The sequence below is a fragment of the Zootermopsis nevadensis genome, unplaced genomic scaffold (genome assembly GCF_977971745.1).
Source record: "Zootermopsis nevadensis isolate Lab colony 2312 unplaced genomic scaffold, Znev_1.0 Znev_ptg000022l, whole genome shotgun sequence".
NCBI lineage: Eukaryota > Metazoa > Arthropoda > Insecta > Blattodea > Termopsidae > Zootermopsis > Zootermopsis nevadensis.
Window position 1 is genome coordinate 18,022,657 of NW_028259154.1, and position 27,122 is coordinate 18,049,778.

At 37.5% G+C, this 27,122-nt stretch overlaps 1 protein-coding gene across 13 annotated transcripts in view; it reads left to right on the forward strand.

Moving 5' to 3' along the window:
• LOC110829119 (uncharacterized) overlaps window positions 1-27,122 on the forward strand; it is a 331,896-nt gene that overhangs the window by 21,259 nt on the left and 283,515 nt on the right. For 8 of the 13 annotated variants that reach the window (XR_015536299.1, XR_015536302.1, XR_015536300.1 and 5 more), the window contains 2 exons: window positions 4,760-4,804; window positions 21,770-21,914. Coding sequence is in view for 7 of the 13 variants with exons in the window: in XM_087353294.1 (XP_087209420.1) it covers window positions 21,902-21,914 (13 nt within the window). In the remaining 6 variants the exon portion in view is untranslated. Of the gene's footprint in view, window positions 1-4,759; window positions 4,805-11,698; window positions 12,404-21,769; window positions 21,915-27,122 lie in introns of those variants that run through there. The other 5 variants (XM_087353292.1, XM_087353291.1, XM_087353295.1 and 2 more) reach the window with 3 other exon arrangements.

Sequence of the window (27,122 nt, forward strand, 5' to 3'; positions counted from 1 at the left end):
GGACTGTACGGTTTCGCTCCCACGTCATAAGTTTATGTGCCCTCCATATTAATTTTACCCAACGCAGGAAATTAAACGGTACGATTTTTGGGTAGCTTCCAATGGGATGATGCCCATACCAAATTTTATCAAAAGCCGTTCAGAGGTTCTTGAATTGAATCATGCAGAGAGGCAAATGTGCGCTCCTGTCAAAATGTTATATCATAATATAAAAAATCAGTTTGTACCTCAAACAAAACACACCACATCTTTATGCTGTTTAAGAAAGTAATCCGTGTTTAATCCGTGGATCATACGAAACTCCTAAGTACACTGCGTGAACGAAATGTAAAGCAGGTGGTACATATAGTTACCACTGTGTTTACAATATATTTTACCTTTAGTAACATTTATTTTAGTACTGTATCAGACGAAGTAGAAATGTTTGAAAGTTAAAATTGTAGAATTAAAGAAACATTTAAACGTGAAGCCAAGTTCGTTAAGGGCGATATTGAAATTCCCACCACGGACCCGTGTTATCAGATTGGAGACAAAGGCAGTCGAAGAGGCTAGCATGAGCTTGCAGGGGGCCGTGGTTTAAGTTTTCTCTCATCAAGGAGAGGAAGAGCGAGAGAGAGGGGGAGAGAGAGAGAGAGAGTGTGTGTGTGTGTGTGTGTGTGTGTAAGAATCTGATACCTTTTGCACCCCAGTCTCGTACCAACTTCGATTATCCCAATTTCCGATTTTCTTTCTCCAGTTCAAGAACACCTTTTTTGCTTCCCCCTTGAGTCCTTGCACCCGGCCCTACAATTAGTCGAAGTAATCGTCCGGCTAGGATCACTAGCAGACGTGCACTCGCCTCTTCAAACAAAGAAATCGTGTCTTGTCCTCTCTTGTACGTGGTGTAGGGCAATTTAGAACTCGGACACACGAGACAAGTTTCCTTCAAGAACTAAATTTGTACCAAACTGGTTAAGTAATTTGCTTTCCCACTTTGTATTCGAGGGAGTCATGATCCATTTTTTGGTTTAGAGACCCAGGCGAACTTTTTGTTATCTTTACTCTAAGTCCAGAAAAATTATTAGAATTTTTTAAATAGATCACGACAGTTGCAAACTGTTCAGTACATCAGTCACAACCATCTTCAAATTCCACTGGAATAACACGTTTAGCTGAGAAACGGTCGTTAAATAAACTATATGGAAAAAATAAATAAATTTATAAAAGTGAAATCTCGAAAATTAACAAATAAATATTTTTACATTCATTGATCAAAGGGATGACTGATTACTGTTTTGTGCTGGTTCAGATAGTTTTCTTATCCACTTGAGTCATACACCTGCAGTGATTTCTAATATTAAGAGTGTAACATTTTTTCATAGAGAACAATTAAAATACGTAACAAATTCACCTTATAACTAGCTCATAAGATGTCTATCTACTGGGTTATTGCATCATGCAGTCTGGTGTAAGTTTACGGACGTTTCTGAGGTACTTGTTACCTTCATCACCAGAGCGATGATTCATCAACTTCTACCAAACTACACGAAGCACCAACACAAAAGTCAATCATCTACATACTCGCCGGCATGAGATTCTGAAATCTCAATCTGTTGTCAGTTTTCACTCAATGTTTATTATGTAAACGTTTTAAAGTTATCAAGAAAACATTATTATTTTTATTTACTTATGGTATTTATTATGTAGGCTATTAGCCACAAATGAACAATGAAGTTTCGGTTTTTACATTCAAAGCTATTCTCTTTTCCCCCTTTCACCTTGGAATTGTAATTAAAGGTCAGTGTAACTGTTTCATTTTCCATATGGGATACCATTAAAATAGAAAATCTCCTCTGTTATATACGTTCATATTAAACACAATCAAGCAGGCAGTTCTTGTTTAATGTCCGCATTGGAAAACAAGAACAACATCGCAATTACGTTTTAATAAACTATTAACCATTTGGTAATTTACCATAAGAATTCCTAGTAAATAAAATAATGTTCAACGATTAACAGAATTTCTGAAGTCTGGTGTATATTGATGAGTCTAACGACATTAAAATAAGAGGTTAATTATGATGACCGTAACAGCTGATTCGATACAAGAGCTCTTCTATAAAAATTACGTTCAAAAGAAATCCCTTGAATTCGAGGTAAATGATACCAGATGTCGGAACGGCTAGAGCATCGTACAACGTACCTACTTGTCATACATTGATTAATGTATCTGTATTAAGTGAATCCTTTGTGGCCACGGCATGACGTGTCCTCAGGTTTGAGACGGGTGATACTGGCTGCACGTACGGAGAGTAGCTCCAAATATGTTGAATAAATAGTCGCAAATAACCGATAAGGGGTGGTATTTCAGCTTCGGGGATAGGTCGGACACTGACAACCCCTTATATATACCAGTGACATTTTGACACCGAGACAATTTGTAACGCAAATTTGCAACGAAGTGCAGGGATAAAATTACTACGACATACAGGAGGACCTGGTCTCAGAGACCACGAAAGAAGTGTATCAATATTAGTTGATTCAAAGCTGAATTCCAGAATAGAAACTTCACACGCTTATGTAGAGGTAAATGGTTTCAACGTTCCCACCTAGTACGATAATACGATAAGTGTTTTGCTGCGAAGTCACCTGCATGTTAAACGAAGTCGTTGGTCCTGATATTAATTAATTCAGATAAAAAGGATACATAAAACTACATGATTAATAATAATTAGCTGCCTACATCATCAGGATTCATCGCACTGATGATGTAGGCAGTAAGGACCTCTGAAACATTAATGAATTACTACTAGACTATACGGCGCTACAAACCAGAAGACAGTCATCTTCATACTAACCGCCGAGATAATCTCAAATCCTACTTAATTTGTACTCTTAACCAGAGTGATGATTGGTTTTATGGTTAATGAGCACATGTAGGAGAGATGGGAAATGCGAAGGGAATTTTAATTATAGAACCTGAAGGAAGATATAAGAGTTGGTTGGAAGACAACAGTAAACTTACGTTGAGGAAATGGAGTGTTAAGGTGTGCTGTGAATTCAACTGTTTCAGGAAAGGTGACTTTTACGAACACGGTAATTAGCCTTTGAGTTGTATAAAATGGTGGGAATATCTTAACGAGCATCACAACTATCAACGTCCATAAAAGAATTCTGCTGTGTGAAGTTAACGGATCACAATATAGTTTATTACCACTGTAGCAAGAACATAACTTCTCGTTTTCTTTAGCTACTCTTTTAAAGTATAACTGTAATTAATTTATAAAATAACATCATCATTTTTCTTGGTATTGTGTTTGAATTAACAGCGAAAGTGTTGTCTTGTTGCGCTAGGAAGGGACATTTGGAGGATATGAAATTACATTTCGTGTTTACCGGTTAATATACCTGCTGCTTATTCGTTCTTCCTTCAGATCTGAACTCTGTTGCAGTAGCTAGTTTCAGGAGGCGAATTTCTCTCAAACAATGCCCCTTTGTTAAGGCGTGCCCTGACAACGTGTCACATATCGCTTTACCATGACAATGGCGAGAGACAGCTACAGAAAAAGATGGACAGAACAAATCTGCTTTATGGATATGAAGCTGAGGCGGGTGTCTTGGCTTTAATTATCAATAAACTAAGACATGAGGGCGTAGACAGGAGAATATATTGTTTCTTATGAATATTTTCTTGTTCTGTATAAGAGGGCATTTCATGTTATGCCATACACTTATTGTGCTTCTGTTCCGTATGGATTCACACATTTGCATATTTAGTTTTAGTACGAGTTGTGTTGAATGATAATATGGTTTACATCTCTAATCGTTATAAATCCAGTTACTGGTCTACTTTCTGCGCTGGCATTTGGCCACAACTTATGATGTACCGTACCTGTCGACCATTCTAGTCCACTTTTTCCAACTTCCTCAAATTTTTTTTAACTCTCTATGTGTTTAAAATTATTTCTTTTTCAAGATTTCCAGTTGAAGTCCATTTGTATTTTTTCTTCTTTATCTGTGTTCATGTAACCACAGAATTTTTTCAGGGGCGGAACGTTCGTGTTAACTGTGTTTGCTGGGCTAACATGTCTGATAAGGTTAATACTCACGCTCCACCTCTGTTCCTCTTATGTTTATCTATCGATGACCGCTTTATTTAAAACTTAGCCCTACCCAGTAAATAGTGTACAGTGTAATTTTGTTCTGACTTGAATATTTTTCTGTCTCACATTTCGGAATGTAGGACCTACATCTAGGTGAAAGTTCAAAAATTCATACCAAATGTGTAAACTACCTTGTTTGCGCTAACCAGTGCCCATTTTAACTCTTTTATGGTCTGACGACTAGGTCTCAGTTCCCGGAATTGACACGGCATTTTTCTATTAGCTCCCATATTAGTACCAGCTCTGTGACCCATCCAGCTTCCTATTTAATAGATTCTGGGGGTCCTTTCTCCCGGGGGTAAAGCATCCGAGGCGTGAAACTGACCGCTTACCTCTATCTTGTGCAGAAGAAAGATTAGAGCTATGCCTACGCTACCATATACGCCCTCATGACATGGTGATTGGTTAAACACTAAGACAACTTTTTCCTTCTTTTAATGTTTCTAAACTTATTTAGTCTACAGTTCACCTTAATTCATTTCGCCTTTATTACTTCACAGTTACATTTTAGGAAACAATTTACAGGATGTAATTATATAAGCAGAACACAATGAACATTTATATTACTGCTTTCCGTTGTATTAAGTATTTTCAGTTTATCAGAGATAATTTTACAGGTTTTTGCCTCATATCCGTGGAACCAGCAACATTTCCCGGCGAAGGTAAGTTTGTGTTTACTATAAATTCTTTTAGATAATATTTACTGTATTTTAACATGCTGTAAAATGTTTTTTTTTAATAAATCTGAGAACCGCAAACCAGTACCACTGGCCCATGATCCTACGTAAATCTGAAGAGCGAACCAAACTCTTATTATGTGAAGAGCGTGCGACCTATCGGCTTGTCCAGCCTTCAAATGGGCTCCCCCACGCCACTTAGACCCTCCTAACTAAAAATTAATGACTTTAATTGAGGGGCTTCGCTAATGGGTAAATTGAAGGGTTTCTGTCCGTCCTTCGCTTCTTCTTCTTCTTCTCCTTGAAGTTCCCAGCGCGTGCAGATGGACCTATTCCTTCTGTAGTTCTGCATAAAGTTACAAGCCGTGTAAATTTCTTTAATGCTCTTGGTTGTGGGAGCCTTAACTGAGTGTCATATTGTGAGAATAATATGAATTTGTTAAATGGTCCTGATTCAGATTTAGTATTAAATAAATAAATATTTTCTATTAAAATTTTGTAGCCGGATAAATATTTATTTAAGTTCTGAATAAATATGCTAATGTAGCTGTGTAAAAATATTTAGGTTGTTTTCCCTTTAATTGTGTTAATAAATGAAAACGTCACTGAATTGTAGTTGTACGTCGAACGGTGTTGATGGGATGTTTTTCTATTTGACGGGTGTTCGCTGGTACTTTTAATGTGACTCGTCTACATAGACCTTGCATTTAGTTTTACATATTTCAGAAATGGTCGTTCTTTACTGGTCAGCTGTAACAGGTCTATATATATTATTCCGATATTATCACTATATGAAGAGAGTATGCACATGTGTGTATGTGGTATGGAATAGATGAATAAAAATGCATGTTGAATCTAAAACAATGGGCTATAAAGCTACAATTTCATCGTTTCTTATAAAGGGATATGTAGAACAGGTGAATAATGTTGAGTTCACTCTGCAACCCGCCCTCTCTTTTAGGATAAAATGATCAGTGTAAGAGTAGTAGATGTTTGGTATTTAAGAGCAGGCAAGATAAAATGGAGATTTAAGATTATGTTTGCAGAAGAATATTAATGTGTCTTCGAGACTGGGTGACACGGCGCTTCTTAAAATATAGCTCCTTCGTGTTCAATCGAGTTGTGTTTCCTCTTATTTTTGTTTATATCCAACTGTGTAAGAAGTCAAACTCTGTATATGTGTTTTGCATCACGATCCCTAGCGGGCCCTTGCAACACACGGATACAATCATGATTTGTTTCTCTACTCCATGATGATTCAAATTTATGGTTCCTTTTATTGTACTCTAAGGTCAGTAAAATCCTTGATTGTTCATAACAGATTGCAATATGAAAATATTATTTGGAGATTTCTTAATATTATACCATTAGTTACTTATGGTGTTTGACGTCAGTGTTGTTAATAATGTTATTCGGTGTTAGAGGGATTAAAATTATTTTGCTCATTTCCTCATGTTTTCGAAGTTTCAACCCCATATATTGTAACCCAACTATGCAGTCAACTGGCTATCCTGAGAGTTTTCGTGGTTTTCCTCAGTCAGTCCGGACACATCTCAGAACAGCGTATTAAATTAGGTCATGCCCTCTTCTTTCCACGCACTTTCCAATTTATTAGTCGCTTATCCTATCATTTGGTCCTACACAATTTTAGAAACTAGATAAAAATCATTATCTGATCTATTCTCTGAGAGAAATGCTTGCAATAAAGTAGTGTTCCGGTTGCCTTATTTTTCTGCACACAAGGGCTGTCTCCGAATATATTCAACTGATTTCGATCAAATTCAGCACTACTGTTTACTCTACATAAAACGTGAAGGTTTGTATTTCATTTTGAACCTTATAGAATCCAGAGGCGGAATTTTGTGGACACGAAAATGTACCTTCGAGTTCCATAAAACTTTAGGAATATCCTGACTAGCCGAACGGTTATTAACGCCTCAAGAAGGACTCTGCTCCATAGAGTTAACTGATTAGAAAATGTTAATGTAGATGTTCTAATAGACTTTATATTGGCTGTAGGTGCAATTTATTTCTAAAATGACTTACTTCAAGTGCATCTTACTCTCAAGTTGCGAACTATTTCTGTTAGTAAAGAACGTTGGTGGATATCAAGTATTATTTTCAGTTTAATGGTTAAATTTCGTTACTGAATATCTTTTCTTCCTCCCAATTGTAAACTCTGTCACAGTAGCTAGTTTGAGGGAGTCAATTTCTTTCAAACAATGACCCATTGTTAAGGCGTTCCCTGGAAACATGTCACATATCGCTTTACCATGACAATGGTGAGAGACAGCTTCAGAAAAAGATGGGCAGAACAAATCTGCTTTATGGATATGAAGGTGAGGCGGGTGTCTTGGTTTTAATTATCAATAAACTAAGACATGAGGGTGTGGACTGAAAAATATATTGTTTGTCTGTGATATTTTATCGCACGAGAGGACGTTTAATGTTAATAATACTCTGTCTGTAGTGTCTGATTCTGTTTTTTATAGACCCGGGCATAATCCATGAGCAATTTTAATATAAGTTACATTCAGTGGCAATACGAGCTACATCCCTGATTATTTTAATCCACATCCTGTCTTTTCGTACAAGACCTGGACGTTTCGGGCGGACACATTTTACTTGTATTTACTCCTTTACGACTGTATCACTTGTTATTGTTGCGTTGGGGTGAGACTATGTATTTGTAGAACAGGGCTTTACATATGAGTGTACGAAACGACGGCGAAGTGATACTGACAGGGGAAAACCGAAGGGCTCAGAGAAAATCCTGTCCAAATGCCAATTTGTCCACCAAAATTCTCACTGACCTAGGCGCCAAACCGGGCCTCCACTGCGACTAGCTGGTTACTAACTGCCTGAGCTACGTAGCAATCTGAGTGTTTCTGTGTGCTCTGACGGGCGTAAACGATACTGGCGAAGATTGTCCAAAAGACAATAGAGGGCTACCACCTGCCCAAGTGTCACTTCGTATCACTGTTCATAGGAAGGGGCCCATTCGTGCTAAGTTACTGTTTGTCGAAACAAGTGTAGCAAAACGCAGTTCAGCTGTTAACAGAAAGTACATGCTGTTGGTTGTTTCATTTGAAGTTTAATTTAAGTTACACAGTGACTGAATTAACAAGGATTAATTTGGAGTAGCTGACCTATACTTGTTAAATGCGTGTTTTGCAATTTTGTCTATGGTCGAGGAGAAAAAAGGAGAAAATTTTGGGCCCACTTAGGACGGATAGAGGACAATGAAATTATTAAGTTAGCAACAAACTATAAACTCCGCTGAAGAAAGGGACTAGGACGACCAAAGAAAAAAGATCGAGCGATCAGTTGGAGACGGAACAGACTCTTCAGCCAAAAAACGTGAAGAAAATGAAGATAAATTAATCGACGGCCTCACAATGTATAACGATACGCCACTCATGCACTTACCTTTTTGTTACGGCGGAGACGACATAGTATTTAGCTTATGTACACGCTGGCTGTCTTCGAACACACCCAACACATCCGTGACCACATCAAGATAATCGACTATTAAATGGATAAGAATGTCGTTAAGATTCCGAGAGCGTCAGATGAAATACAATTACATCAAGGATCTAAAACCAAGAATAGGAATATATGGTTATACGCGTTCTGACAATTAAATAATCGGACTGATTATTTCTTTTCGCAGCAACTGGCAATACTGGTCAGCTATTGCGTATTGTCACTACGTTATTCATCACTTTTGTGTCGAAGTGTTATGGGTGACAAAGGTTTTTGAATGTAGCTGATACTTTAGTTCTTTATTTGTTATGAAAGTGTACAAATAAATACGTATGTTCGGAGCGTTCAGCGAGATTATTGGAAGAACCCGACATTCTGAAAGTGCATGAAATATAGGTTTCAGAAAGACCCTCCACCCCCACAAAAAATTTCGAGTTCTCTAACGACAAAGTTAATAGTCACCGAATCATAAAAAGCGGAAAAGTCGAGATTGAAACATTAATTCTGCTTTTTATTTCGAGAAGGAATTGCCCATTGCGATCATAACTGTCGGCTAAACGAGTTTTGGCAAGCAAAATCAAATACAAGAGCTGAAACGTCTAATGTACTCACCCAGCTTCGCCCTGTATGAATTGTTCTTGTTCAAAAGACTAAAAATGACCTTGAAAGGTCTCAATCCGAACCACTTAAAGGCGGATAGATATGGCAATATTGAATTTATTTTCGGAAAAAGTTATTTCCGATTTGTTTCCAGGAATGGCACATCCGCTGAAATGCTATAAACCGAACACTGTGAAGATGAACACAGTAAATTTTAATATATTTATTTATTTATGGAACCAGCCGGTTATTTAATTGTCGGACTTTGTGTATACCCGCACTCTGCGTTATTCCGGCTAGGCATTTCTAGCGTACAGCAAAGTCTAGTTTGCATGGTAATGTCTAAAACTATTGAAGTGGCACAGCAGTGCTTTGAATCTCTTCAAGTGCAGTGTTGCCATATTTTTTTTCTGAACGTCTGGTGCGATGTGCGGTTTGAGACCAGTGGACTGCTCATAGGCTTATTTGCTCCATTGTTTATGATTTGTTACGGGTTTTTAACCAACAAGCCTAACTCAGATTTTTGTGAGTTTTCTCAGCCTCAAAGCAATTCCTCGAAGTAGGCCACCACCGCATCCTTCACTCTTGCGTACTGACAAGTATCGTCATTTTTTATCTTACTCAACACTCTTATAAAGATTGTAATCAAAACAGTGGCGTTCAGTCAGTCAGTTTAAGGTAATGCATTTTACGTGATATCGACTATTCAGGGGTATAGCTGCGAATCTGAAAAAAATACTTTTGCCTCTCCTGTAAAATGTCTGTTTTGCAGATTTGAAACTTTCAGCTTTGCGACGATTATATCTACTGTCGAAATTATTCACTTCTCACTTTTGTCCTTTCCGGTATTTTTATACCCGATAGAGGGAATATATGACCCGGAGTTTTGCTAGAGTCAGCTCCGTAAAAATAGCGTTTACGTTTACTGACGTTTTGTCCCACGCGAGCTTCTACTTAGTGCAGCGAACAGAGGACGCGGCCTCCGGCTGTGAATGGTACCTGCAAATACATTTAATTATTAGTCTCGGACAGCCGAAAGTCGGTAAATTTCCAGCTAAACACTCCATAAAGAGACAAAACTGTCATGTTACATGCAATTCCTAGAGTTTTAACAGATTCTTTGAAACAGCTTACAGAACAGTAAATGGATATGTGATTTGTAGCTTAGTAGATCCTGCTTGTTCAGTTGAGGACGAAAGTGGTCATACGAAGAACAGCTTCTATGAGAATTGGATCGTATGTTCGATCTGTTTCTTCCGTGCTTCGTGGATCAGAGTAGTTTTGTGGAACTGTTAGTAGCTCATCTATGCAAGAAAGTTTCCCTTCTTTCGTGATAACGTTGTTTCATTACAATTATACAAGAATCCGCCACTGGTTTGTGTTCTCTTCTTTGAAGTTTTGTTTTGAATTCACTGATAACGTAGAAAATTATGTGTTTATTTATTGCACAGTACTAGGTTTTATGCGCCAGGTAAGAGACTATAGTATCCTGTTATTGCATACGAAAATTATTAAAGGTATATATATATATATATATATATATATATATACATATATATATATAATGTATATAGTTACAAGTATTAAGTGAGAGTTTGCAACAGACAATTTATGTAGGAAATAGTTTCTATTATTTCAGTAAAGCAATTTGTTTTGAGAAAAAACAAGGATAAAATTAAGTAGTTTAGCTATTTGATAACACTAGTGAGTAGAGTTAATGATGAGAATTTTAATTTACGTGATTGCTTTATCATGAATAACCTTCAAAGAAGGAAGATGAAGATTTTATTCAAGCAGACAGTGATTATGTAAATTACTTCTAAGAACACATGCAGAGGCAGTTAATTCATTATGAAATATTGTACGAACTTCAAGCCGGAGCTGTGATATTTAATTTTACCTGATCGGGTCTGTACCTGGCAGAGGTGTGAGTTGGGGAATATGTTGTCACTGTCTTTGTGGTGTTCTGAGGTGGAGTCCAATCAGCATGAGCGAGCCATGTATTCTAATAGCGATTCCTCGAAGTGATTCTTAAGTCACTAGCCAATTAGTTAGTATCGCTGTCACGCGTTAATCTCACTTGGCTACAGGAGAGTCAAGCTTAACCCACGCTAATATCGCCTACACTCCCATATGTTCTGTGAGGTTGATCGTAGCTGTTACATATCCTTCATGTTCAGAAGTCTTCGATTCAATCCATTACAGAGTCTTCTTCAGGTATGTAACAGAGTTTACTGTCCATTCGGGCCACTCCTCCATCTATCCGCACATCAAACATCCAAATACCAAATTTATCCACATCCATTCTTACACCCACCCATATACCATTCCTTTAACTCACCCGTCTATCCATTTAAATATTAACTGATATGTTCACTTACCGATTACATCCATTCAAGTTATTATTTACCCAAAGTCATTACAAATAATTAATTAATTTACAATTCCAACCGAACGTCCATGCATTCATCAATTTATACAGCTACATATTCTTTCAATTTTACCAATACATCAGTCCGTTCAGGCATTCACCGTTCCACTCATCACCCTTCCGCCCACAGATCCATCTCTCCATTTATCCACCCACCGAGCAGTCGAGTTTAACTGCAACAACTTACGATTATATTTGGTTGTTACCGGGTAGAAATTTCACCTTGGTTACCGACTAATTTTGAACGAGCTTCTTGATGATCTCCTCAGAAACTGAAGGCGAATGGCTGGATATTAAATTCCAATATGCCGCAACCATTTCCGTCATAATGCTAATTTACTCGGTGTTTATTGGAATTCTAGAGGTAAGAGCGGAAAAAGCACGAACGACGTCAGTTGTTGTAGGAACAGCACCAGATGTACGAACAGGAGCGATGTGGCAAAAGAGTACCAGCATCAGCAGGAGAAAGACAAACGGAAGGTGCACCAAACAGGATCTGCATCACGTTCGTCAGACAGGCGGCAGGAGAATAAGAGTAGGATCAGTATCAACAGTAACAGCAGGATTAGCAGGAAAGACAGCAACAGGAATCGATGGAAACAATATAAGCAGGAGAAGAAACAGAAGCAGATTCAGTGTTTGATCATTGTAGTGCACCAACACCCATTTGTCTGTGAAGACGTAAAGCGTCCAGTTATGTTGAAAATTCTATTGCCTTCTGTAGAGTTGGGAGTAGATCAATGTAACCACTGTTGTTCCTCATGAGGGGACTAGAAATAAAACTTAATCAGTCCAATGGAATAAATGATAGATATATTTCTGAAATGTATCGATTATCAGCATGATTTAGCGTCTGTGATGTAATAATATTGAATGAAAAGGAAATATGACAGAAGTGAGGTAAACAAAAGTAACTTCGCCTGCCCAAAAAAAGTAACTAGAAATAACGGGTCTTGAACCAAGGCCATAATTAAATCGACAGCGCGACGTAATTTCCTGTTTGTCAGCCCAGAATAATTTACATTCCAGGATATCTGCGATTGTATCTGCAGTCTTTGAGGGTCATTATTAAAAATAAAATACCGAAATCGTGACCACAGAGGTTAAAATAATCAATGATAGATGAAGAAAAATATTTAATGCTAACTTTCTCTTGAAAGACTGCATACTTAAAAATTCTAGTGTTTATTCAGATATGTGTTTCAGCCATGAATCTTTCCTCACCATCAGGAAAGATTTTCTCTCTTCATTTTCTGCGTTGATAACAAAAAAGATAACGGGTACACTGAGACTTAATTTACGTTTGATATCTAAATACAATCTTACGGCTTTAACGTTGTAGTCTGTCTTGTATACATATTACTGGCTTCTTTCGTGGGATAAATTATATAACCTAGTTCCAGCGCAGCTCTTAAACCTGTTAACGACTTCGTGTTATCCTCACGTCTCAGAAATTCGCGCATTTTAGGTTTTTCATTCAACTGCAAATCGTATACACATTCTATGTACAAGCATAAAAGCGCGTAAATGTTTACGCCATTCCTTATTCACTTAAATTAAAGGAGATAGTTACGACTCACAGCACGTATGTAGAAGATTAGAAATTAGTGAAAATGTCAGAACAATTTAAAATAAACAGACCACCTTGGAAGATTTAGAGACAGATCCGAAGATAATATTAAAAGAAGTCTTGAAAGAAATATGTTTTAAGGATGTAGACTGGATTCAAGTAACTCGGGATGAGACAGAGTGTCAGGTTTTTGTGAACACTAAAGGACCTTCGGGCACCAATAAACTGTGAAGAATTTCTTGACCAGCTAAACTACTACGAGTTTCTAAACTAGGGTTCTTCTCCCTGGGGCTAAGGAAAGAATCTATATAACGTATTGCCCTACACGAATAAGAGTTGAGCATATGATAGCGCAATAGGCCCTGTAGCGTTTGTTCAGTTTCTGCATGCACCAGTTGAGGCGGTCTCAGCCTTGTTATTTTAATTACATTCCAAACATATCTTCAGCGCTGTTCTTCTCTCCCACCTACTTATCCCACTACTCCACTCCTCGCCGTGTTCAGCTTCTTCTTTCAGAAATATCCTGTACTGTAATATGCTTCGTAACATCTTGTTAATCAAACATTATGTGAAACTTGTTTGTAAGTTTTGATGTATATAATGTTCCACTGCTGAAAACTGGTAACATAGTAATACTTAAGAAACAGCTTATGCTAATTTTGTGCCGTGTTACGGAAGTGAGTGTGGTCAGTTACTTGGTAATGAGCTTCCACTTGTGGATTATAGTCTCGGGAAAAATTACACCATTAGAAGCTTCATAATTGTTATTTCCCTTTGTACCTTTTACTATCACGGTGGTTGCACGATGCTGGTGCTGTACATAGTTGAACGCACAGAAACGTTTACGTTACATTAAGGCAGGCAGCATGTACACCGATTGAAGAAGACAGAAGCCCGCAGAGGACAGCATTCCAAGTTAGTCTGAAGATTCGTGTCTTCTGGGTTGTTGGCGCTGTGTAGTATGGTAGATGTTAACCAACGTTTCAGAGGTCACACTGCCTCCGTCATCAGGGCGATTCATGACCTCTGAAACGTTGGTAAACATCGACCAGACTACACAGCGTAATAACTCAGAAGACAGAAATTTTCATACTCATCGCCCTGATGACGGAGGCAGTATCACCTCTGAAACAGTTGGTTAACATCGACCAGACTACACAGCGCAATAACTCAGAAGACAGAAATTTTCATACTCTTCGCCCTGATAACGGAGGCAGTATGACCTCTGAAACGTTGGTAAACATCGACCATACTACACAGCGCAATAACTCAGAAGACAGAAATTTTCATACTCACCGCTGTGAAAACCTCAAATGTTACATAGTCTGAGCTACTGACAGCGTTGATAAATAAGCAGAGGGAAATAAAATGTATTCAGATCCACGAATACTGATCCTATGGAAAGACCTATTTCTATTACGTTAGAATAAATTAATTACTTTGAGAGACACATCAATGTACACTGCTCCCTAATGTTTTGTTAGAACAATCAGGTAACTTAAAAAATGTCGGTGAAACTCAAAAGGTCTAATCTTAAAAAAATATATTATTAAAATGTTGTTTTATGTCAGTATGAAACTTGCTTTCGTGTAATGAAGTAAGAACATAGAGACTGTTTGTGTTAATATTGCGGACTTAAAGAATCTGTGGTAGGATAGCCTGTAAAGAGGCGTATATAGAATTCTCGGGTCGTGAATTCGTCAGCGTGGGTGCGAGGGTATGAACAAGCGTGTGTTTGCTTTGTCGTGAGATGGCTGGCTCATCGGGTGTCGCTGGACGTGACCGGTGTATGGCGAACTAATCTAGTCATGACACAGCAACATCTGGTGGGCCCACTTTCGGCCCCACCCCTACTTATCCTGACATCTTCGTTCTTCTCTCTCATTATTAAACAACACTGCATCAACTACAAGTGCTACGGATACTCTAATGAGATCGTAAATGGTAACATGAAATTAAGGATTTTGTATCGTGACCCATTTTAAGGCAGGGTTCGATGGCGTTTCGGGAGTTGTCTCTACTCCTGACTTAAGGTGAATGGTTTTCATTATGATAGATGTTCTACTCTTCAGGTGTGTTCTCCACCCTAAACAGTGCTTATTAAAATCTCAGTCCTTCGGCTCTTTGTTCATCTGTAGACTGCACATGTCACAACTCGAGAACGACCAAACGACGGGCAGTTTTATTAAAATCTGTAGACACTTTGGAATTTTAGTTAAGATTTGGCGGCAATATTGGACAGCTTACAAGAAAACCCCTATGCGTTATGCAGTCTGCCTTGTATTTTGGAAGTTACTCTGTTTGAACATCTTGCAAGGAACCAATTATTTATTCTTCCTTTTGTGACGTACCTCATTTCCTAGCTCTTTTCTGGTTGACACTTCTTATGCCCTTTATCCGGCATGGTATTGCGAATGGAACCGTTAGATCACAATTTCTGAGGCATTTGTGTGGTGCCAACATCACCTCCTTTGCAAAGATAAATGTCTGTTCTTGTAAAAATGGTTTCTTTAGACGTTTTTACGTACTCATACACGAAAATTTGCCTCTCGAATTATCGGACATTAAATCTTTAACATGAAGTGGTCCCTTATCTCTTTAAGTAACAATTAACGCGACTGAGCGAAAACCAAACATCTTCATAGCTTATTGGCTGTAAGAACATAAGAAGTATCTCAGAACTTGTGACCCAAGTGACGTTAAAACGCAGGAAATGTTGATTAGAGCAAAACATTGACTCTCATAAGTTTCTGTGTAAGCTTAATTATATGGTCGTAAGTGTAGTAATCAAACGCTTGGGAATATTGAGGAGAATTTATTTGTTCCATCCATCTACTTACGTGGAGGTGGAACCCGTAGCTTAGCCGGCGAGACCTCCGAGTAGGGAAATAATATCTCCCGATCTCAGGTTTGTTTCTATTGTTAAAACGTAGGCCTGTAAGGTGGGGACTCTCAGTGACACAAGCTGAGAGGAAAAAGGGGAAGGGATGGGGTAAGAAAGACAGAAATAAAAGAAAGGAAATTACGAAAAAGGAGGAGAGAAATAAATGCATAAAGCATAAAGAAGTTAATAATGGTACAGACAGAGAAAGAAAGAAATACAGGAAGAAGGTAGGAAGGAAAATAAATGAAATAAACAGACAGATAAATAAAGGAAGAAAGAAAAGGGAAAAGAAGATAGTTGGGTGGTTATGCAAGTAGATACATAGGCAGATGTAGGTATATGCATAAAAATGACATGTCTACGTGTAGCCTGTATAAACAAACAGAAATGGTTGACGTGGTAGGATAGTTCTTTAGTGATCCATGAGAAGGATTTAAGTTGTGTTGTTGTTAATTTGTATTGACTTATGCCATTCTTACCGAGGACCAAGATAATGTGAACTATGTATCTGAAATAAAAGTGGTAAGGTAGAGAAGTAATATTCATCTGCGTGTTTATAATTAAAGTTTGCCCCATTGATCAATTTAAAAATTTCCTAGATTATGGATTATGAGTTATTCTTTGCTGCTTTTTAATTATACTACTTTAATCATGATGTCCATTTATTGTGCTACTGAAACGTTTATCACACAGCACATAATGCTCTTTGGTACTGAGGAGAATACTCAAGAAAGAATAAGTTTAGGATAATGTAGAAAATTGCGTACGTGGAGTTTCCTAATTTGTCCTTTAACCAAAACGTCCCAAGGGAAGAGACTATTTTGGGTATATAAGAATAAATTATAGGATAACAATAAAATTGGAGTCATATGGGTTAGGATATTGTTTATTGGTGGGTTGTTGTGGGAAAATGAACTTCGACGTCCCTGACAAATATGTTGCTCGAATTCTTTTTTGCTGCCTTGCATCTGCTGGACCAGCTTATCTTTACTACAGGACAACGCAATTATCAGTCAGCTTGTTCTTAACGCACGCATGCACGCATGTAACAGTGAGAAGCTGAGAGACGCTTGTCTGTTTACATTAGCAGCGACCGGTACCACTTCAGTAGCCACACATGTGTATGGAAAGGGGTCCAACACACAGATTTGTATCTCTTCCGGTTCACCGAATATTCATACTGTCACAGTACTGCGAACAAAAGAAGGTCCAACTCTTTTTAAACTGGGTTTTCTTATGTAGTTTGTCAGGTAGCAAAATGAGTTCAAATAAGATTTCAAAAACTTTGTTAATGCATGTTTCCAGGAAGCTCTTTTTCAACTTTGCAAGTAGTCTGACGTCGCGACCGTTTCTTAATTTTCTAAGTTTTAAAAGGGAACTAGTACTCTTTGGTGAAAATGCATGCCGTGAAGGCTTCCTTCATTCCATCACACAGCGCAGGTTACGGTAGCGGTAATCCTAAGGACTCGTATTCTGATGGTTTTCTGTTCCTTTTCCTCAGTATGCGCGGTAGACGTCTTCTAACCATGATCACTTTCCAGTATAATTAATCCTTATAATATTTCGATAATTAATACAATTTTTAGTCATTGGTGTAAAGGCTACGAAACCATTTTATAAACCCTCTAGTGTGTTCACTTTTCTTCAGCGGATAAGAAGCTTATGTCTAAATTGGTCGTCATCCAGTGTCTGCAATGATATTCTGCATGCTTTCATTCTGTATATGGTGTAACGAATGATTTAAAAGCGATCACTTACTCGTAATTTTAGTTTTATCATGTGTTGTTAATTGATGCTTCTTAAGCTCTTAACTAATGAGTTTAGCTGCAGAGGTTATATCCTGTAACATTAATTGTGATTGAAAAATAATTTAGTATATGAAATTTTATGTTTACGCCAACACTGAAGCTGGTGATGATATGTTTCTTCAAAACGTTAACTACCTAATAGATTGCATGGTGTCACGTAGCAGAAGGCTGCAGTCGAAGTGTTTTAGTATGGTGAAAGGATTTGACAGGAGGCTGTCGTGATTTGAGTGTGCTGTCCCGGAATTCGTCTGAAGACAATTACAAAACCCAGGAATATCGCAGGGCGCTTGGTGATGATATCGGGTTTTAAAACGGGTATCTCGTGAATACGAGTTTGTATTGACACTATCTGTATGTCTTGACGCAGTGATGGTGTATCGGTAATTGATTATGGTATTTGAATTTTCCAGCACTAATAGCAATGAGAGTCAAGTTTGTGTGCTTGGTTTCTTGCAAAATTTGAACTCCTGGCATCCGAGTTAGATGATAAACCCACTAATGTTGCCGTATAAAGAGACACCAGGAGGATACAGCATGAATAGACGTTTTTAGCGACTGTTGTACAATTCACGACAGGAAATTAAGCTTTGACAGCTGCTTCCGCGACTTAATATCACTAGTTTTTGTGACTATTTTGGATGTAAATATCATTGCATGTAGTTTTTCATTGTTTCAATTGTACTAACGTTTGGATGATCTCTCGTAGTAACAGGTATTTTGTCTGGAGTCCATTGGGCTATTTCGAAGGAACAGTTGGTCGTTGAGCCAATTTTAAGTTGCTACAACATTCTTGCTGGCTCAAAACACTTCGTTACTAATTTCATCGAGCAGTGTCCTTTCTGAAAAGCTGGTTATTTTCATAGCTGACCAAGAAATTCCCCGGCCATTTATTTAACCAGAATGTTCATTATCATGGTTATAATAGCTCGACATAGAACCGTAATGTGAGCTGCTTGGATCTAATTAAAACCCTTATACCCTCTATTATTAGATACATTTGTCTTAGCACAAATATTTCGTTTACGAATATGTCACATCATTTCGTGTTTTCCGGTTACTAAAACTGAGTGTGAATTTCTCATAACTCACATGCTTGCTACATGCATCGTCCATCTTATTTTTATGTGAAAATCACAGTAAGATTTGGTAAAGGTAATGTTTATTTATTTATTTATGTGTATTCAACGACGCTTTAAATAACTCAAATTTTATAGTGTTAAATGATAGGACGACTAGTGATTAATGAATTGGAAGGGATGTGGAAGAAACACGCCATGGTCTTTTTTAAAATACTACCCCAGCGGTTGTATCGAGGGTCTAAGGAAATTCACGATAATTCTTATTCATGACAGCAAATCTCCGGGCCGAAGTTTTAACCGTGGACCTACTGATTATGAAGCAGGAATTCCAGCGATTCTGCTGCAATGTTCGGTAATCCCTGGAATTCTCAAGGTTTTTCGACAAGCGTTAAGCAGAATCTGGAGTGGACTCTGTCCGACGTAATAATATCCTCTCGTTCTCTTAACCGTGATAGCCCGAAAGACTTTATTAATTCGGTTCGCAGTGACAATTTTAGACCCCACTTCTATTCCCAATTATGGAGATTGCAAACAAAAATGCTTTACACACGAACTAGGGCCCGTGAAATATTTCCGTCGAAATATGGACATTTTATTTCGTTTTCTATCACAGTACCTTCTTATTTCTTACAGCACCTGAACATCACTAGTGATCTGGGTACAGTATCTGCTTCTAGTCAGCAGGCTGTAATTTCACCAGTCGTATTGGCCCTCATACGAACATGAACGCAGAATCGTACGGTGAATTCTTTTTGCCGAAGTTTGAGGAAACAAACACGGTCCTAATGGTCAGTGACCGTTTCATAGTATAAGCGATTCATGAGCCTAGAACTCTAGAGGAAGCTGGCATCATTGTGACCCTATTGTTCAGAGAGAGGGATGGTTATTGTACCACCTACCGTATGCGCGAATGCATCACTGAATTAATTCAAACCACAACTGTATCCTAATGCATTGACACGACTGTTACTGCAGATCCAAACTCTTTTAAACAATGAAGCGCTGTAACACAGCATCCTACTGTGCCGGTTTTATTATTCAGTTCGTTGCATTTACTGGTTATCTTTGTACTCGATTTGAAACCCCCTGTACTCCCCCTACAAGCCCTCTTGTATTTCTCACCCTACTGATACATTGTAGAAGACAGACCCACACTCTGGAATAAAAGACTCTTTTTTATGACCGCTGCTACTAATTACACATTCAACATTTTCAATATAACTCTCTCCCCCTCTTTCATTTTGCAATTGCTTTATCTTTTCTCTCCCACACGTAACCTACAGCTAGTACTTGGGGCAGCCTATCTAATGATGATCTGATGTTTTGTGTAGGGCACTACTTCTTTATTTAAAAATAATTCATACAAAAAACGTAAGTATATGAGTGAACTTAAAAGTGACGTATGGCGAATAAGAATTACTTATTCTCTGTACCAGCTGTCGAAATAATTTCATTTGGAAGTTTTAACGTCACAAGAGCTGAGTCTCACACGGTGTTTCTCTGGGTACCCACATCCACGTGTCTAAACATTCAATCTGTCTTCGAGGTGATGCGTTAATTTATGACGACCTTCACGGACGGAATGTAATGAGAAATTTTTAAAATGCTTGCCAACGTTTCAAATGGGGACTCCAGGAAAGTTTTCAAATACAGAATAATTAGGTACACATTTTCGCACTGTGTACCGACATTCAAGTAAAATTTCACTACTGTACATAGTATCATATCTCACATAGATTATTTCTTTATTAAAACCCATGTTGGTTTTAATAAACCAGGTTATTTCTTTAATTTGAGACAGAATATTCAATTTTAATGAGATTGTTGTATGTAATAACAGTTCTCTCCTTTAAATCAAACGACGTGCTTAGCTGCACGTGGAACAGAACACTTCCCTTAATATGATTTAGACTACAATACCTTTTACAAAATGCAACTTTTTTGGTTCCAGTCACGTTTTAGACCTTAAGTGTATTCTCTCAAATAACAGTCTGTCTAAATAAACCGAAGCCCAAATTTAGGATTTCATTAACTCCATGGAGCAGAGCACTTTTTGAGTTTCTGAGAAATTCCCGTCCTTTCACGAAACCCGAATGTTACCAGCATGTTCAGAGCAACCGAGCAACTCTACCTCAGCCAGACAAATCTGCTTTAACCCCGAACATGAAGAAAATATGTTTCTCAGAAACGTTGACATCTACCTACAAACCCACGCGATTCTTGAAGACGGAAACAAACCTTCGAACTGCATAAACAGTAAGTAATTTCTTGACTAGTTGAGTGATTGTCATCTTCTCAAGAAGGAATCTGTTCGATCTAATTTGTTAAGAATACAAGAAAGGACTCGCGTTGTTGTTAACACAGATTCGCTTAGGCAGCGCAATGTTGCCAATTTGTCACCACCAGGTGCTTTCTGCGCGCAGTTAAACCGATGTTGCGTATGTCCGTCCGTTGGCGGTAATCCTAATGAGCACCTTCTCTTTATGCATATGCACAGTCTTTCTATAGCAAGTATTAGTTGGGACACATCAAAGCAAAAACGACTTCAGGCTGCTTTGAGTTGTCAAGTAACTAAACTCAATGGAGAAGAAACCGCCCTGGAAAGCTGATAGTACTCTCAACATGCCAAGAAATTCCAGTTCACAACCTCCAACCCTTTTTCCTAAGATCCACTCATTCTCTCATCTATGCCTTTGTCTACCGGCTGTTCCCTTTCCTTCAGAGGTTTTCAATAAAATTGCTAGTGATAAGAAATATTTGGATCTTTACCTTTAAACTTACTGTGTGTCCGTAAGGAATGAGGGCTTTTTTACTGTTTCTTCTTAGTTTATCGGCACTCTGTCGGTAAAATTATGAGATACTGTGCATTAAGCACACATACCACTGTATTACAAAAGTCAAATAAACCAAGGTTTTTGAGAGTGTAGTATTTTTATTTCTATTATTACATGTATAAGTTTAATTAATCTCTTTTTGTTATATTTTTCTTTATTATTTCATTATTATTGTATATATTATCAGTGTTTGCCCGTTATTGGCTTCTTACTGTTGGAAAACACGTAAATAAATTAATTTAATTGAATTAATTACAGGAGGATCCGTCCTTTAGCCGCATTGCCATATTAACAGTTGGACTTGCCCTTACCTCACAGTTGAACTACTTGATGGTAATTTCTCTCTGCAATCTGCTCGTCTGACTGCTGCTTCTAAGACAGACTACATGCATGCTACTAGAAGGTATGTAATTTTAATTTTCTGCTACTGTTTGGAATAGCCGTAATGCTTGAAGGTATGATAAGCATATTTCTAAAGGAAAAAAGGTTCTTCTGTAGACCGTCAAGGAAACTTACCTAGAAGTAAATTTAACAACTGAATATAACTAATTAACATTACACGAGCATAATACCAGCAAAAAATTTGTGACGTAACTGGGTGTAATACGTCATTTTAGAAAGTTTGATAGGAGTATTATAAGAAAATTGCACTACGAAACAGGAATGAGAACCGTAGCGAGATCTGGTGAAGAAAAACTTTTGAAAATGCTTATTATTCATTTCGATATCTATCATAACGCATGCTTCCTAAAACTCTGAATATCTAGACATATAAACAAACATTTTAAATTTTGCTATAATGTTGCAAGATGTGGTCTCTTGCTGGGAAGAAAGAACGTTTGTTATAAGTTTTCGAAAATAAAGTGCTCAGGAAATACTTTCACGTGTGTAGGGTGGAGTAGACGAACAGTTTAAAATATTACATAATGAGGAACTTCGTGGTTTATGAACACACGTCATTTGGTATTGTTTGGTTAGTGAAATGTTGGCGGTATGGGAGAGAGGAGTCAACACAGATTTTTAGGATTCACAAAACTACTATGAAATTAGGTTAATTTTATACAATCGGGCAGAGCAAGAATTTAAAGAAGTGAGATGAATAATTACAACAAGAAGAAAAATGTATGACGTGAGCGTTTTAATGCAGACTGACTCTCCATGTAATCAGTTCACTGCAAAAGTAATCGAGAACTGTGTGTTTGTATACACTAATCGTTTGTCTTGTAAATAGCCTGTAAAATGATGAGGTGTTCCGACAGTAACAAGCTGAATACGTTGCTGCCATCTTATTTTTTGTTTTGTTTCTTCCTGTTTTAATTTTGTTGCTGCATATATATTATATTATAGGCGCCTACGAAGCAATCTTAAAGTTAAAAGTAATTTGTAGTGTTAACTTTGTGCATATGTCTGTCTGCTTGAGTTGTATGTGTGTTTTAAGATTGAGTAGAAGTTTTAGAAGGTGGGGTTTGAAATAAATAAGAAAACAGTGCCTGGAAGGTTTTTGAATTAACATAAGTCAAGATTAGGATAGGGACGGGATACATTGGTTGGACGGTGAAGGAATATTGGCCCAGTAGTGTGAAAAAACAAATGAAGGCACCCAAGCTGTTGACTCCCATTCACACAACCTCTCACTTGTATTTCAGATTTAACTTTAAAAAGTACGAAGGTATTCGTTCGTCCCATGGGTTACTGTGTGAGGAGTTTGATAATATTTAAATTATTGTTGTTCAAATATGAGACACTATGGAAGCACATTTGGAATGAATCCAAGAAACAGCGAATTGTACTCTGTAAGTGAAATACTTTTTAAATTATAAAAATTTTAAGAACTTGCGCGCTCTCCTTAACGGCACTTTGTTTAACTTCAACTAAGTTAACTTATTTCTCTCTTATAAAAGTATAGCCCTATATGTTTAACATTTTTACATGTGGAACAATTTTTTCATGATTCGGAATAAATTATTACGCACATAGGACGAAAGAGGACTATAAGAAATATCCACATAATGTAATAGGGAAATTTATATCAACTTGTCTGATAGCCTCCGGGCAGTCCATAACCAGGACTCAAAACTCCAAAGTTTTGACCTTCCTTTGATGTATTTCTGTTCTCAAGGACTTAGCGTGGTGTAAATCGGTTTATCTGTTTTCAAGTTGAAAGTAATTTCGCTTTTATCGACAAATTCATTCCCTGCCTTATGAATACATGTATAGCCTAGAACTGTCAGTATGATTATTTGTTCTTTTTTGTTTGTTGTTTCGTTTCTAATATTTGTGCTCGCTGTTGTTTGTTTTCAAATTCTATAAGTGCTGAAGAAATATTTCTACTCAGCAAAATATTAAATTTAATTTTTTGGGTTTCACTATGAGTTATACAGGATGTAGTATTTGCAACATATAAGTATTCTAGAACTCCGGAGAAGCGATTTTGAACGAGATGATGATATTTAACAGAAACTGAATATGCTCGACTTATATGGAGCAGTTTTGATGTCTAATTCATGGAAAAGAGAGTTAATGCGTCAGAGTCCTTCAGTCTTGAAACTCTTTCCTTTCTGTAACTTTTCAAAACCATGGACATTTTAAACAATTTATATAAAATTATGTTATTATACGCTATTTCATTACGAGTAGAAAGAAGTTATTTCAATAATCGTACCTTCATTATCTACCATTATTTGTTTATTTGATGACTATTCAGCTGGTATGGATATATATACTCGAAATGTAGGATGATAAAGCTGATTAAAAATAAAAAATATGGGGGTCGAAGGTAAAACACAAAATCCCATAGTCAGTTATTTAACCTTGGCACCGAGATTTGAACATGGGACCTTCCGAATGCCAAGTTTGCGTTAACCACTCCACCGCTGCAAAAGATCGTATGTCTGAAAGTGAAACACAGGAACATGTAACAATTGAAAGTGGGGAATTAAGGGGAATCAGGCCCAGTTGGCATCTTGTGGTTACTTCCCTGCTGAGGTGAGGGGTTAAGCTGGCGAGGGTGTGGCTCAATTATCGAGACCGAGTGTAAGTTTACGTGTTAACCGGCCCACGGGGTACCATTTTATTTATATATATATTGTCTTTTTTTACCTCATCTCCAAAGAAACCTGTCCATGGCAGGCTGTTGTATTAGTTTTTTTCTGTATCTGCCTCTTTCTACCATCACTACTAGCTTATGGAAAAGGATCCGATTTGTTACGTGTATTATCAGTTTCAAACACATTTGGTTTCTAGAAGAATGCGCGACTCTGAAAAGCGACACTTTCCTGTCATTAAATAGTTTTGTATTATTGTCTAATTGTTCACTATGTGAACGCAGGGAGCGTTTATAGCTACAGAACTCTGAGATGATAATTCTGTTATTCTGTGAGGCCTTCCACTTCACACGGGATATGCAGTTCTTCAGTCACTTCACAGCTACAGGAACTTTGAGAAAACTGTTCTATTATCTACCTCGCTTTCATGATGCTTGTCGCTTCTCAGAAAACAATAAGTTACTAAAGTCACTTCAGAATCACAGAAACTTCGAAATTAAAACACTGTCATTTACGTCATTTCATAAGACGTGTCGCTTAACTGAGGACATTCATAACTCCATTTATTTCATGGAAACAGATAGACGGTTAGTTATTCATAGGATGGCTATGAAGCAGGGACAGACTTCAGTCTAATCCGTGAAAAACTAAAAAAATCTGAAGGAATTAGGTTCCTCTGAAATATTTCAAGTTTCTTACACTAAAACAAGAATACTTAATATGTGAATCTTTGTGAAAAACTAAATTTTTTTAAACGATAAATAATTTTGAAAGGCTAAAAATAATTATTTTTGTGTGCCTCATAGTAAAGTGTATTAAATCACCGTATTATGCACAGTATAACACAGAAAAAGCGAATGTATACAGTGGGGCTAGTGTATGTTTAAAATATATGAAAGAATGCCACTCTGTACATCCATAGCCCAAGTGGGATTTAAAAGCGAGATCTCCATTGTTCAAATGGTCCAAAATAGTACACTCGGCCACTGTCAGGTGACTTAGAGCTCTGCCCATTGAAATGAAGCTAATGACTTCAGTTTGCAATCAAATACTCTCTGGCCACCAACCGTGTATTTTATTTATCTATTTTTCTGTGCTTTCAATTAAGTAGATTATATAACTTCTATTGAAGGGATAAGTGAATAATTCATTACAAAGCGGTCACAACATAATTTAAGGAACTGTTCCGGGCAAATTTCCTGGAGACAATAAAGAAAACCACGAAATATTAATTTATTTATTAACTTATTCATGCATACGTACGTAATTACACGTAGACCAAGTGGAGTTCAGTCTTCCTATGCCAGGAACTAGCCAGCAAAATGTCAGCAGGCAAAGTCAAGCGTTCATCGATTCCAGAAGTGACTCAACTCTGCACTGATTAGCCAGATAGTGACAGAGAGTCATTGTGGTAATTTGTGTAAATGTGACTTGACTTGGAATGAATCTGAATTGTGGGCCGTTAGAAATAGCCAAAGGTCGAGTCCCTTCTCCGTCTCAGCATCTGGGATACAACTAAATATTTTCAGCTCGTATAGTAGTGATAGCAATGGAATCCAATGATTCTGCGAGACGTGTTAGGCAAGGCACGTGGTCAAAATTCATACCTCTTCCAGCTGGTTTATTGTAAGGTAGGTCTAGTATGCTTACCGGTCAAGAAATGGGTCTGCCCACTGCGTAAAAAACCTACACGCACTGCTCAGCTAACATTTGACGATGAACACATGCAACATACCTCAAAAGGAAACGAAAATGGGCTTTGTGAATAAGGTATTAACAATAAAAAGCAATGTAAATAATAAAAGAAGAATTCTTGTCACGATCGAAGTAGGCGTCACCATTTGAAGATCAACAGTTTATTAGAACGTAGTTCGTTGGACTTGAGTCTGTGACAGCAACGCGGATAATCGTGGAAAATTTAAAACATTCCATATATTACCCCTAGTTCGGGTCTTTTCTTAAGGTACCGAAAGATTATTATTTTGAATGAGGTTTGAAGTTTGTATTTATACACGCATGGAAGAGTTAAGACATGTGTGTACAGTTTTAGGTAGAAAACTTGAAAATAATAGACCGCTTGGTTAACATGGGCGTGGATTTAAACCTTGTCCTACATTATACTAAAATGTATCTTAAATTACGTGAGGTAGTGGACAGGATTAATCTGGCTCAGGTTAGAGACAAGTGTCGTCCCAAAAAATATATATACTTTACATTATTCTCGCAGGTATCTTTATAATGTTTTTTACCCTGCATTCTGGTGACGAGGCTTACTTTAAGCTGGTTCTTTTTTATTTTGGACTATTTCTGTTTTCGTCCACTAAATTAACTTCAATTTTAAGCACATAAATACATTTGTAAGTTTGTGCAAACCATGTTTCATCCACCCAACAGAGACTATAAAACCGGTCTCACTGTAAAAGAATGGAATTACATGTACGTCGCTTATGTGCTGGAACCAGTTGCCACTTCAAGTGCTAAGCGATGTTCAGTCCTCTATGTCTGGTGATATATTATTAGACAGACAAGTTGCTTACTGCTTTGTACTCACACAGACTTATCAACGC